This window comes from Rissa tridactyla, chromosome 7 (assembly GCF_028500815.1).
Source record: "Rissa tridactyla isolate bRisTri1 chromosome 7, bRisTri1.patW.cur.20221130, whole genome shotgun sequence".
Classification (NCBI taxonomy): domain Eukaryota; kingdom Metazoa; phylum Chordata; class Aves; order Charadriiformes; family Laridae; genus Rissa; species Rissa tridactyla.
The window spans coordinates 54,695,169-54,709,111 of NC_071472.1; the positions used below are offsets into that span (position 1 = coordinate 54,695,169).

Genomic DNA, 13,943 nt, shown 5'->3' on the forward strand with positions numbered 1-13,943 from the left:
GCCGGACACGGGTGGGCTTTCCAGCGGGGTGGGCTCCCAAAGGCCCTGGGAGGAGGAGGAGGTGGCACTGGGTGTGTGTCAGCTTTCTGTCCCGGGGTGTTCTGGAAGGTGCTGGGTGCTGCTGCTGGCACGCGGCCACTTGTCCCCGAGGCTCAGCTGTCTCATGCTTCCCTAAATAGAACGGGAGGAGGGTCTGAGCACTGCGACGGGGGGCAGCTGTCCCAGCCGTGGGCTTTTTTGGCATGAAACCCCCCCTGTTCCTGCTCCCCACCCCCTGCGCAGCTCTGCGGGCGGAGGGAAGCTGGGGTTTGTCCCGCTGGGTGGGAGAGGAGCCCCTCTCGCTGCAGAGAGGTGCTGCCCATTGCATGTAGGTGTCCCCCCCCTGCCCTGAGCTGGGCTGGCTGCCGGGGGCCCTGGCTCCCAGCCCTCCCCAGGCACTATATAGCACAGGGAGGGACGAGGAGGGGGACAGGCTGCGGTGACAGGTGACGCTGACAGACAGCAGGAGCTGCCAGGTCCTGCCCAAACTTGGGGGTGGGAGGCGAGCTTTTTTCTGAGCCATACGGACCCTCCATGTTGCTGGCAAACTTCGTTAATTCCTCTTTTTTTGTTGTTGTTTTTCTTTCTTTTATTAATTGACTCCTTTGGATCTACAGCTGTGAGAAAAGCTTCTGAGGAGCCCCAGCCTTGAGGAGCAATTTAGGTCCTAATTTTCCCAACTCTTCAGCCGGGTAAGCTGCTTTTATTAACGTGTGTGTTAATTATGTGTCGGTCAGCTCAGCTTGGTGGGGTAAGCAGGCGACCCCAGTGACACAGGCAGCTGAAAATGCCACACAAATCGATGTTTTTCCTTAAAGCTCTCCAGATGGAGGATCCCATCCAGCTGAAAGAGGAGGGCAATAAATATTTTCAGGCCAGTGACTACGAGAAAGCTGCGCAAAGCTACACTCAAGCCATAAAGCTCAACAAGGACAAGGCGCTGCAGGCGGTGCTGTACAGGAACAGGGCAGCGTGTTTCCTCAAAAAGGTGAGAAAAGCTCCCAGTTTGCCTGGGCAGCGCTCAGGGAAGAGCCAAGGGCTCTCACCAGCTGTGGATTGTGTGGTTTGTCAATTTATCGAACAGGGTTTTTGCAGACCGGTCTGAGATTCTTTGTTCTGGGCTTATCCTGGAGCTGGAAAGCTGCCTCCCTGCTTCAATCCTGCTGGGGCTGAGCACGGTCCCACTCAATCACTTTGAAGCAGAAGGCTTTGGCCACCAGCTTAGCGAGCTCTAGCATTGGGGTGCGGAGGCATTGCTTTTGCTATTCTGTCCCAGCACAAGAGAAGCAGAGGTAGAGATTTAGCAAAAGAAGTTCTTAGTATCTGTACCAAAATTGCCTCGGCTCCCTGCAGTCAGCTCGTAACGACCTGCGGTGGGATTTTAGCGGGTTGCTTGCGCATTCCTGAATTTTCACTCATCCAGGAGAAATGACGCTAAGCACAAAACGCAGATGGGCTGTTGTGAGTATCCTGTCCCGAGCCCCGTGCGCTGTTGCTGCATCAGCAGCAGCGTGTATCGTCTCGCCTGTATCGCAGACCTTTTCCTATCTCCCATCAGCGATGAAAAGGTGCCTCGGCCCCCATTTTTCCTGCTGTAGGCTGCTGCTGGAGTCGCTGGGGGGTCCTGTTAGTGAGAACAGAGAGGTCACGCTGTGCGTTAGCTGTTCCGCTGCTAACAAACCTCTCCCTTCTGGTTTAACAGGAGGAATATGCCAAAGCAGCCTCGGATGCATCTAGAGGTGAGGAGGGGGCCAGTTTGAGAAAGCAGAGCTGCGCTGGTGGGTGTGTTTGCCCCAGCCTGCTCTCACGTCTGCTTTTGGGGCACTGTGGCCTTATTCCTTGATGCCCACTAACACCCAAGTGCTGAGGCCACGAGGGAATTAATGGAGAAGGCACAAAAGAAGGTGCACCGATGCGGTGCATTGGCGCAATTGATGCTGATTGGGCACCAATTCACTCACAAGGTTAACGACTATGTCTCGAGGAGCTGTAGTCACTGTAAAGCAAATCACAGTTTACACAGAGGGCTTCCAAGAAGCAAACGCTGACACCTGGTGTTTTGGATCCCTTTCCCAGCTATTGACATCAATGCTTCGGACATCAAAGCCTTGTACCGGCGCAGCCAAGCTCTGGAAAAACTGGGGAAATTGGACCAAGCATTCAAAGATGCTCAGAAATGTGCCACCATCGAACCCCGCAACAAAAACTTCCAGGAGACCCTGAGGCGACTGGGGGCCAACATCCAGGAGAAGGTAAATGCTGGGGGAGCCGTCCTGGGTTCACAGACCAGGTGTGGGAAGTCCTTGCTCCGGGTTCCACTGATGGATTGTTGGTCGTACTGGAAACTCATAACGATGGAGGGGGATAAATAGGCTCCATTAGCTGGAGGTTCATACTTGGTGCGTGTAAATTTGAGGATCAGATTGAATGGTTAAATTAAAAAGCGCGGCAGCTCACTCCCGAGGCTGGCCCAGTCCTGAATGTCTTCGTGTAAGGTCCTGGCAAGGAACTGGACCAGCTTTGGACTGGGGCTGGCAGTCACCACATTGACTTAGTTACCTTTACATGGGTGCTGTGAAGAAGTCCCTGCATCATTAGGTACCATGAGGTCTCAGATGATGGCTTAGGGCTGGCTCTGCCCATGCCGATGATTCTGAGATGGGTAATTGATGCTGCCTGAGAAGTGACACCTATTTTGTTATTCAGCTTAGATTGTCTGTGGTTTGAGGGTCTGTGGTGTCCTTGAAGTGATAAAGGAAAATTGGTCCTTGATTTTCTCTCTCTGATGCTCCATGCGCTCTGTTGGCACAGCTGCGCATTCAGTTCTCCACGGACATAAGGGTGCAGAAGATGTTTGAAATCCTGCTGGATGAGAACAGTGAGAAAGAAAAGCGAGAAAAGGTGAGAACTGTCCTGGACTTGACAGGACAAACTGCTGTTGTTTAATGTCAGAGGCCACAGCGAGGAGCAGGAGGCTGCGTTCCCTTCCCCACCTCCCCCGGATGGAGGACGAGGTAAGGAGCTGGGAGATGAGCTGGGCTCAGACAGTCGAGAGGGGAAATGCCCCAAAGAGGCATCACCCTTGTGCTGTGGGAAGGTGGACCAAACTCCTAAAATTCCGAAGGTGGGATCAGACTGGACTTCTGCTCAGGCCCGTCTCTGCTGCCTTCCCCATGTTTTCCTCCAAGCAGTGACTTTTCATGGGCAGAGCAAAGCCAATCCCCAGATGCACCTGGAGAAACCGCCTGGTGGGGTCAGAGCTGGTCCACCGCAACCATCAGGAGATGGCCACCCCACAGCTCCCACCGGCACATCCCAGAGCTGCAGAGGGATGTTTTGGGGGCTGCCGGCAGGGCCGTGCCGCTGACCCCCGATTCCGCTGTCTCCCACACAGGCTGCAAACAACCTCATCGTCCTGGGGCGGGAAGAAGCGGGTGCCGAGAGGATTTTCCAGAACAACGGGGTCAGCTTGCTGCTGCAGCTGATAGAAACCAAAAACGCTGAGCTGATCCTGGCAGCTGTGAGGACGCTTTCGGGCATGTGTACGGGACATAAGGCTCGGGTAAGAAATGGGGTTGCTCGAGACCTTCACTGCTATTGCCTCGCACCTGAGGGAGTGGAAAATTGCAATGGGTCATGAGGTTTGTGAGCAGTGGGGGAACATTAAATCCTACAAGTAAAACTTTTAATTCTGGGGGGAAAAAAAATGCAAATGAGCAAGTGAGGTTAACACAAACTATTGAAACCACCCCTGTTACTGTGCTCCTGATCTCTGGGGTCAAAGCTGTGTGTGTTCCCGATGGTGCCTTCGTGGGTGCTGGTGAAGTGAAACTCAGGATGAGTTGTTAGCACATAAGCTGGGGTGAGCATGGCTGGGTCCAATCCACGTCCTTCATTGCAGGTCTCAGAAAAGCAACAAATAACAACTAACTCTGGGAAAGTTTTGTCCAGGGCTTAGATGAAGGAAAGCAGGGAGGACCTACAGGGAAGTTAAGGTTCCTGGGAAGGGTCCCAAGGTCCAGGGGTCTCCGAGCCAGCTAATACCTTACTGTACACCAAGACAGTTGTTACTAGTGTAAAACGGCTCATAAGAACCCCTGTCTTGTTACGTGGCTGGAGGCAGGAGATGGACATGTCCAAAATGAATGCGCACGTCAGTGTAATGGGGCAAAGGGGTGGGAGGGAACTACAACACAACGAAAATAAAATCTACTGGATGAAAATCCAGTGGAGTCCTGTTTTCTTTTTCCTGAAACAGTAACTGTTGTCTTATGCAAAAAGGCTGTTCCGCAAAGCCCGCGAGGTCAGTGTGTCTCTGAACACATCTCCCCTGCGTTCCTGGTGTGCCACCATGCACGGGGACAGGCTGCGTGGTGACACTGGCTTTGCTCACCGCCAGGATGGGGTTTGTGCACCAAACGGGCTCTTTGTTAATAACCTTGCGTGAGGGCATCTTCCAAACCCAGCCACGCTCATCTCATGGCTGAGATGGAAACTAGACCGTTTCCTCATTGGAAATAGTCTGTTGCATTACTGGCAACTGTAGATTTTAGGAGTTACAGAATCACAGAGTGGTGGGGGTTGGAAGGGACCTCTGGAGATCACCCAGTCCAACCCCCTGCCAGAGCAGGGTCACCCAGAGCAGGTGGCACAGGAACGCGTCCAGGCGGGGTTGGAATGTCTCCAGAGACTCCCCCACCTCTCTGGGCAGCCTGTGCCAGGGCTCTGCCACCCTCAGGGTAAAGAAGTTCCTCCTCATGTTGAGATGGAACTTCCCATGGTCAAGTTTGTGCCCGTTACCCCTTGTCCTGTCCCGGGCACCACTGAGAAGAGCCTGGCCCCATCCTCCTGACACCCACCTTTTCGGTGTTTATAAGCGCTGAGTTATCTTATTATAAATGAAAATAAGGACGAAAAGCAAAACTCTACCTTGTACTGACTTGGGATTCACCCAGGAAAATGCTTTCTTTATAGAAGCTGAGCCTGGCCTTTCCAAGTCACGCAGGGAGGAAAGGCTTGTAGCCTTCGCTAACACCTGCCCTGCTCTCTCCTTTCTGGGGCCAGGCCACCGCCATTCTGCATTACCTGGGCATTGACAATATTTGCATGTGGATGTCGGTAGACAATGAAGAAATCTCCCTGGCTGTCTGCAACCTCCTGCAGACCATCACGGACTGCCTGCTGGGCCAGGGGACGGAGGAGCATCGCGGGAAGGAGGAGGCTGTAGTGCTCGGTAAGGGGGCATGACCTGGTGGTCCTTCAGTCTTGCTGGAGGAGAAGCTGGGCGAGCAGGGAGGGCTCTGCTCCTGGGATGTCCACCTTTATCCTTCAGCTGTCCAGAATGACAACCTGCACGCAGCTCTTATCCTGGTGGTGTTGAGTGAAATACCAATGTTCCAGCCACGCAATAGCTTTGAATGGTTTTCACTGGGTTCACCTGCTCTCACAACATCTTGCAACTGGCCACTACTGTCTTGCTTCTGTGTAGATACTAAAAAAGATTTGAGGATGATCACAATGCGTTTGCTGGACATGCTGGTCAGTAAGAAAGTCTCTGGGCAGGGACGAGACCGAGCTCTCAACCTCCTCAACAAGAATATACCGAGGAAGGACCTGAAAGACCATGACAACAGCAGGACCGTCTTTGTCATCGACAACGGTGAGTCCTTCTGCTCCACCCCTGTTCTGGTTCGGGAGCTGTGTATTCTTGCCTGAACACCTCTAGATCTGATCCTTGCTATAAAACCCGTCCTCTCTGGCTTTTTTTGGTGCGTGCAATCGTGGAGCAAAGTTAGACTTATTAGCAGGAAACAGTTTTAAGATTAAGGAGGGGGGGAAAAACCCGCTGTGTATGAGAGCAAGAATTTTTCTGGTTTCTACGGGCCTGACTTAATTTCTCTGGTTAGTTTATTCCAATGTATTTCCTAATGTTAGGAGGATTTGGCTTGGATAAATTGTCTGGCATAGGCAGGATGAGATGAGTTTGCTGGATCCTTAAACTACTGGTCATTTCTAAAACTGGGAGGGGCTGAGGAATTTCGGGGGGGGGTGTTGTTATACTAATTCCAATGCATACGTGTGTTACCGGTCTGGTGGAAGTTATCGAATAACACTTCAGCAAAAGGAGGGTTGAGACACCCGGTATCGCTCAAAAAGTCGCTGACTTTTCCTCAGTCAAAGCCTCCAGCCTTGGAGGTCAGTAGGTTTAATGCTTCCTGACAAAAATAACTGACTCAGCCGGGGACCAAATGCAGAGTTTTGCTTATCTCGCTCTCAGCTGGATAAAAGCCCGATGCTGCAAATCTGTAATCTCGCCACCAGAAGCTCCTCCACAGTAAATATTGGAGTACCTTTTTTTTTTTTGTCTAAGGCTTATGTGATTAGGCTGCAAAGTAATTGAAAACTGTCCAAGCTGGCTATTTCAGTGCAAGGAACCATTAAATCGTACATTGAATTTTGGACAGACCCCTCTAACAGCCCTATCACTCCATTGTTTCCAGGTTTAAAGAAGATACTGAAAGTGGTGGGCCAGATTCCCGAGATGCCTGACTGCCTGCCGCTGACAGAGAACACCCAGCTGACGGCCTCCGTCCTCCTGAATAAACTCTACGATGACCTGCGCTGTGACCCGGAGCGTGACAACTACCGGGTGATCTGCGAGGAGTACATCAAGTGAGCGGGGGCTGGCGTAGCGGGCCTGAGCTGGCCCAGGGGCACAGGAGGCCTTCAAGACGAGATGGGGCACTCGCAATCCACTTAAATGCCAAATTGAGTCCCTGGGAGATAATGACTTGCTTGAGATCCTGCTGGATCCTTCAGCTGGGATCCTCAGATCCTTCTGTTGATCCTTCCTTCTGTGATCCTCCTGGATCACAGCTTTTGTAGGAATTTGGGCTCAGCTGTTTCCCAGACACACGTATATTTCAGCAGTGGAGCTCAGTTCCTGACCTGAGGGAGGACATTCTCTGCCCAAGGGAATGAGAACTGTAAGCAACTGCTGTTCCACATGCTGATTCCTCCTATCCCATGCAGGAGCAAAATCGACCCACAGAACATGGATAAGACGCTCCATGCCATCCAGATGGTGTCTGGTGTTCTGCAAGGGCCCTTTGACTTAGGCAACAAGCTGCTTGGCATGAAGGGAGTCATGGAGATGATGGTTGCCCTGTGTGGGTCTGAGAGGGAGATTGACCAGCTGGTGGCTGTGGAAGCCCTCATCCATGCCTCCACCAAGCTGAGCCGGGCCACCTTCATCATCTCCAATGGGGTGACGCTCTTGAAGGAGATCTACAAGAAGACCAAGAATGAGAAGATCAAAATCCGAGCCCTGGTGGTAAGGATGGCAGCCCCTGCCTCTATCGTCTGCCACGCTCACCACCTTAACCCCAGACTTGGGAGAGGGGGGAGGTCCTGGGAACATGTTGGGTCCACTCAGCTGAGCCAGGGAATGGTCCACGGTGCTTCTCCTTACAAGGAAGGGGGAGATGGCGGACCAGGAGAGCACATGGCTTATTGGTAACTTTGAAGGCAAAGTTTGTTAATGTTCCATTAAAGACATCCGATAAGAGCACAAACCCCGCTTTGCTGTGCTACAAGCTGAACGATCTGCTGGGTATTAGGGTGCTTCCTCTTTGTCAGACCTGACTTCAGGCTTTAGATACGGCATTAGGCCGCTTTGGGGCAGCGATACTAGGGGATGCATGAACCTTTCTCACTGGTGTACCCTCTTCATCCTCCTCAGGGTCTCTGCAAGCTGGGCTCAGCAGGAGGTACAGATTATGGGCTGCGGCAGTTTGCTGAGGGGTCCACTGAGAAGTTAGCCAGGCAGTGCCGAAAGTGAGTGACTTTACCTTTTCCTTCTGTTGTTCCGTACTTCGCAAGATACAATATGTTCCTTTCCCAAGAGATCCTGCCCACACACTGTCGTCTTTTACTGCTGCTGCCGCCTGACAGCTGACAGTGCCCCCAGAGCCGTTGCACTGGGACCAGAGCTCTTCCATGCCTGAAGCAACCACGTGGTCCTCCTGCCTCAATATCCAGATGAGCCTTCTCTGTCTCTCACTTCCCATGGGAGACACCAGACATGGTGCCTCCCTCTCTGCCAGAATGGTACAGCCTCGTCAAGTGCTAGGTAGAATATGCGCAAGTATCTAGATGGACTAGATGACCTTTAAAGGTCCCTTCCAACCCAACACATTCTATGATTCTATTAGCAATAGGATGGGGGGCAATGGTTTAAACTAGAGCAGGGTGGGTTTAGATGAGACATTAGGAAGAAGTTCTGTACACTGAGGGTGGTGAGACACTGGCCCAGGTTGCCCAGAGAGGTGGTGGAGGCCCCATCCCTGGAGACATTCAAGGCCAGGCTGTATGAGGCTCTGAGCAACCTGATCTAGTTGAAGATGTCCCTGCTCACTGCAGGGGGGTTGGACTAGATGGCCTTTAAAGGTCCCTTCCAGCCCAACACATTCTATCATTCTACCTTTGAAGGTGAATTTACCAGGTGGACTAACCACGGAGGTGGGATGAAGTGAGGAAGTGACTGAATGGGTGATCATTGCTGCTGGCACTGGATAGCTGGGCATCATGTGGTTCATGTGATGGTGAAGGCAAAGCAGTGTTGAGTAGCTGTCCTGGTCTGTGTTTCCCTGCAGCATTTAGATCCCTCAAGTTGGGCCATGGGAGGAAGGTCACGTCTTAGGGAAAGCATCCACAGTCTTTAGGAGCTGCAGCAGAACCTGAGTACATGTTAAGCCTGAAACCACCTCAATGTCTGTTTTTACTCACTCTCCTCCCAGAGAAATTAGTCCTGGCTCCTGAGATAGAAATGTGGATGGTTTTCTTTCTTCCAGATGGTTGTGTAACACCAGCATTGATGCCCGCACCAGGAAATGGGCTGTGGAAGGGCTGGCATATCTAACCCTCGATGCAGATGTGAAAGATGACTTTGTTGAAGATGAGCCAGCCCTGCAAGCTATGTTTGAATTAGCCAAGGTCTGTCTCCTTACCTTGTTCCCTTATTCCTCTGGTAGCATCAAGTTCTCCCAGCTCTCCAGCCCAACATTGCCTTCCCAGGCAGGAGGAGCTTTGACCCCAACCCCTCACCTCTAGTTTAGCAAAATGTCTGTTTTTCCTGTGCCACGGGGACACCTCGAGGTGGTTGTCACCCTGCTCTTCTCCCAAGGCTGAGGAAGGTTGCTCTTACCTTTACTGTCAGCAACTGCATGAAAACCAAAGGCATCAAGGTGTTGACAGCATCTGATGATGTCAAACAGCCTGTTTGACCATAAAAACTTCTGGGTTTTCCTGCCCTGGGCTATAAAACTAGGCATAAGCCTAAGAAGAATTCAACTAGTGGAAACATCTCTGAACTAGTTAAAGATGTCCCTGCCTACTGCAGGGGGAGTGGGCTAGATGACCTTTAAAGATCCCTTCCAACCCAACACATTCTATGAAACCACCATGACGGCAGTCCTAAGGACTTGTTTCCTTGCTGTGTCCTCCTCACCCTCACGTGAGCTTTTGTTTTTCTGTGCAGACAAGCGACAAGACCATCTTGTATTCTGTGGCTTCTGCGCTGGTGAACTGTACCAACAGCTATGATACCAAGGAGCTGGTCCCAGAGCTGGTGCAACTGGCAAAATTCTCCAAGCAGCACGTGCCTGAGGAGCATCCGAAGGTAGGTTGTCTACCTGGCTGCGGAGCTGGGAGGGGATGCTAGGGTCTGAAGACTTTCTTTGGTGTATCCATTGTCGCAGACCTCAGGCCTCCTGTCTCCAAGGCTGAAATTGCTTTGCTGTTCAGCCAGGCTTGGCTGTAGTCAGCAGGGTGGCAGCTGCTACGGGGCTAATCCCTTTCCAATGTCCCTCTCAGGACAAGAAGGATTTTGTGGTGAAGCGAGTGAAACGGTTGCTTAAAGCCGGCGTCGTCTCTGCTTTGGCCTGCATGGTGAAGGCGGACAGTGCCATACTGACGGACCAGAGCAAGGAGCTCGTTGCCAGGTGCCTTCATCGCTGTCGTGGGAGCTGGGAACGCTGGCCAGCCCATGTGCCACCGGGATGGGTGCCTGGGCTGGCGCCTTGCTTCGTGGGGTGGTGCGTTCTGTCAAGGGGGGTGAGATAAAAGGGAGGCAGAGAAAAGATTTAAACCCAAAGGTTTTCTTAATGTCATAAAAATCCACGTTCTGACCTTGGAGCTGGCTTACAGGGCTGCCTTGCTAGGACGTATTTTGGATTTCTAGCCCTCTGTACTGGCTTTGGCTGGAACAGAGTTTGTCTTACGGGCCTGGGAACTTCTTACTGTGCCATTTGTTGCTTCCTCCTAGAGTGCCGTGGGCACTGGGTTAAACATCTGGAATTTACCTGGTGGATCTGGCACCCCTGCTAAGCCTTAGCCCCCTCCCATGAGGGATGTGGGTTATTGCCTTCCCGCGCGGCTGTTTCACTAAGCGACGCTGTGCTTCTGCAGGGTGTTTCTTGCCTTGTGTGAAGACCCCAAGGACCGTGGGACCATTGTCGCTCAAGGCGGTGGAAAGGTGATTACTCCTATGTTTGCAGCCCAACCTGCTGTGCAGTTAGTGTCTGTTGGGAGCCTACAACGTGTCTACAGTGAGAGAACGTGGCAGAAGAGCACGAGCTGTTGTGGTGGCCTCTGGGGCCCAGACTGATGCTCCAGTCCTGTCTCTGCAAGCCCCCAGTGAAGCAATCTTCTCGAAACAGCCATGTGTGAGCTACAAGCTCTGGTGTGGTGCCTATTTGGGAACAAAAGCAAGGCGTCACGGGGCGGGGGCTACAGTCCAGACCCACTTCTTCAACAGACACATCTTTAGGATATTTTTAACTTATTTTAGTGTGTTATGGCCATCCCGTAAATCTTCTCAGAGGCATTGAATGCTTTCCTGTGTGTCCCTAGGCCCTGATACCTCTGGCTGTAGAAGGCACAGAAGTTGGCAAGATAAAGGCTTCTCATGCTCTGGCGAAAATTGCTGCTATCTCCAATCCAGACATGGCATTCCCAGGGGAGAGGGTAAGCTTAGGAAAAAAAAAAAAAAAAAATCTTGATAATTCCTATAGCAAATGAAAATTGCCAAGATCTGAGAGCTGGAAAAGCAGTGACGTGCCTTCTCTTCTTAGGTGTACGAGGTGGTAAGGCCCCTCGTCAGCCTGCTGAACACTGAGAGAGATGGCCTCCAGAATTATGAGGCTCTGTTAGGTCTCACTAACTTCTCAGGACGAAGTGATAAACTTAGGTGAGTTTAACTGCTTTTCAACCCTCTTTCTTCCCTGTGAGTGAATCTGAATTTCAGTTCAACACGTTTCTTGTAGGACTATGAAGACTGGTCAGTTTGAGCTACCGTTGACAGAGTTACAAAGGTCTCTGAACTAAAAGGTTAATAAAATAGCCAGGAAGAGGAGAGCGGTGCATTTTGCTCTAGAAAGAGGAAAGACACAAACCTAATCTGCGTTAGCTAGGGAATGAACCACGTGTCATGAGCTCCAGTGCTGCGGACACTGATTTGTTCCAAGGCCTTCCCTGTCTGCAGTTAATATTTTATAAGTTGGTGATTGCTTGTCCTATTATGTTGTTTTATTTGACTGTTCACCACAGGATGAAGATAGTCAAAGAGAAGGCCCTGCCAGATATTGAAAACTATATGTTTGAGAATCATGACCAACTTCGACAGGCAGCCACAGAGTGCATGTGCAACCTGGTGGTCAACAAAGAGGTAACGCACTGGGCATCTCCGACTTGACTGTGGTCTGTGAGCCCCTGGGATGAGGCATTCCTAAATGTGTTGACTCTGCATATCGCGGGGTGGGGTGGTGTTTTTTTTAGGTTCAAGAGCGGTTTGTGGCTGATGGAAATGACCGGCTGAAGTTGGTGGTGTTACTGTGTGGTGAGGATGATGAGAAAGTCCAGGTCGCAGCAGCAGGAGCCCTGGCCATGCTCACAGCAGCACAAAAGAAACTCTGCTCCAAGATGACTGAAGTGGTAAGACCATAAGCGTGACTATTGGCGGTGTAGACATACCCTTGAAGGGGCCCGGCTCAGTCATGAGCCTCTCAAAAGGAAGACGTTAGACCAGTTTGATATTGAGGAGCTTAGTGGTGGAGCTGGGACCTGGGTGTGCATGCTCCTAGTCCATCCCTGTGCAAAGCAAACCAGCCTGCCTTCTACTAGACTTCACCTCAGAGCTGAAACATTTCTACATAGCCATTCCACAAGCTAAGTCCAGGATGTCAAGCAAGGGTAGGAATGCAGAATGTTATTTGGTAGGCCCTTAAAGCTTTTGATAAATAACCTGCTATCCAAACCTTGTTTCAGTCAGAAATGAGAAGAGCTTGGTAGATAACCTACTGAGCTTTCCAGATCCCAAAACCTCTCCATGCCCTGCACAGATCTGCTGGTGCTGAGAACTCAGACCCTGCGTAGCTGAGTGTCTGTGAAGAGCTGTGGTTGAGAACTCGTCAAGCCTGTTGTGTTGCACACACGCTGACGTTGGACACTGGGGCTTGTTGGAATAAAAGTGATGAATCAAGCCAAAGGAGGGACTGAGGAAAATCAGTGGGGGGAGTGGGTGGTCTGCTTCTGGTCACCTCAGCTGTGTCAATACTCTGATCAGATTCTTTGCACGGAGATTATGCAGGAGCCTAAACATGAAACGTGTTTCGTGTGGTGCTAGTGCCATGAAAGCTTCTGACTTTAGGGGAAGAAAAATTGGGTTCAAAAGTTTGGAGTCAGGTTTCCTTAGTTAAAGAACCAAATAACCAGACCTGGCATGAGTATGAAGAGGTGAGTCCTTGTCCTTCCTTCTGCTGAGAAGCACCTGGCCAAACTCAGGGTCTTGGTTGAGGCATCCTTCAGATCAGTACTGATGATTTCTCTCTCTCCCTTGAAGACCACCCAGTGGCTTGAAATCCTGCAGAGGCTCTGCTTGCATGATAACATGGAAGTACAGCACCGAGGACTGGTCATCGCTTTCAACTTAATCAGCGCTGATAAAGACCTAGCGAAGAAGCTGGTGGAGACAGAGCTCCTAGAGATCCTGACCTACATTGGCAAGCAAGAAGATGACCCCAAGAAGCAGCACATCATTAACGTAGCACGTGATTGTCTCACAAGGTGCATGGATTACGGGCTGATCAAACCTCTGTCTCGGGCATGAGGGAATGAAAAGCACCAAGAAAGGCTGAATGTAGGGGCGGGGGGGGAAAGCTAGTGAGAAATGTGGAGGAGAACTATGAGGAAGATCTCGTGCCACTGTGTGAAGGCACAGAATAGTTTGGGGGGATGACTTTGGAGGATCAGAAACTGTATTGAGGAAAAGGGGGATATTTGCCTGGGAAATTTGGGAAGTGTCCATCTGAGTAATTCCCAGATGGTGTAAATCCTTTCTTGGTCCCCATTCAGCTGGTAATGATGAAAGCTTCAAGGCCCAGCAGTAAAAGTCTCGGTTGTGTTAGAAATGTGCCAGGGGGCTGTTGGAAGGAAACTCAACTGTGCTGAAATCTGTTCTGCAACCATCTACAGTTCCTGATACTTCTGGAATTCCTAGCGATGGTGGAACAGGGAGGCTTAAATACCTTCTATCCTGTAGTCAGAAAATAGGCTGGGTTTTACTGTGTGCTTTTTTGTTCATTTATGGTATTTTTAAACAGCCTTCGGTGGTGTGTCAAAGTGTGAGGATGGTGGGATGAACTAATAAATCCACTACTTTTGTTTCATGTGGAATTGCTGTTCTGCTTTTATTAAGCAAACGGAGAATCTAAGGCACCTCCCGCTTGCATCATACCCAGGAAGCTGGAGGAATTGGTAGCACAGGATGAATTTTCACCACTCGCAAACTATCCAGTGCTGCTGAAATGGACGTGCGAAGCCACCATGAAAGGCTGTCCAAGGAGGCA

At 51.0% G+C, this 13,943-nt stretch overlaps 1 protein-coding gene across 3 annotated transcripts; it reads left to right on the plus strand.

The window, feature by feature from the left end:
* Positions 1-251: 251 nt before the first annotated feature.
* On the plus strand, positions 252-13,770 carry UNC45B (unc-45 myosin chaperone B). 3 transcript variants are annotated; one of them, XM_054208295.1, is made up of 21 exons: positions 252-367; positions 657-731; positions 858-1,027; positions 1,742-1,778; positions 2,116-2,291; positions 2,851-2,940; positions 3,434-3,601; positions 5,104-5,272; positions 5,528-5,698; positions 6,540-6,711; positions 7,072-7,372; positions 7,781-7,875; positions 8,892-9,033; positions 9,578-9,718; positions 9,913-10,040; positions 10,507-10,573; positions 10,951-11,064; positions 11,172-11,287; positions 11,647-11,764; positions 11,875-12,030; positions 12,938-13,770. In XM_054208295.1, exons 3-21 carry the CDS (start codon positions 866-868, stop codon positions 13,202-13,204), a joined length of 2,790 nt encoding a protein of 929 aa, XP_054064270.1. In that variant the 5' UTR covers positions 252-367; positions 657-731; positions 858-865; the 3' UTR covers positions 13,205-13,770. The 3 variants fall into 3 exon arrangements, with proteins under 3 accessions (XP_054064270.1, XP_054064269.1, XP_054064268.1); XM_054208294.1 differs by lacking the exon at positions 252-367 and adding an exon at positions 440-515; XM_054208293.1 differs by lacking the exon at positions 252-367 and having other exon boundaries at positions 527-731.
* Positions 13,771-13,943: the final 173 nt, after the last annotated feature.

What these genes read in the sequence shown, in the direction of transcription:
- UNC45B (XM_054208295.1), top strand. Translation starts at nt 866, where the DNA reads ATGGAGGATCCCATCCAGCTGAAAGAGGAGGGCAATAAATATTTTCAG. An exon ending in CGTCTTTGTCATCGACAACG is followed by an intron (nt 5,699 to 6,539) that starts GTGAGTCCTTCT and finishes CATTGTTTCCAG; the next exon opens with GTTTAAAGAAGATACTGAAA. An exon ending in ATCTGCGAGGAGTACATCAA is followed by an intron (nt 6,712 to 7,071) that starts GTGAGCGGGGGC and finishes TATCCCATGCAG; the next exon opens with GAGCAAAATCGACCCACAGA.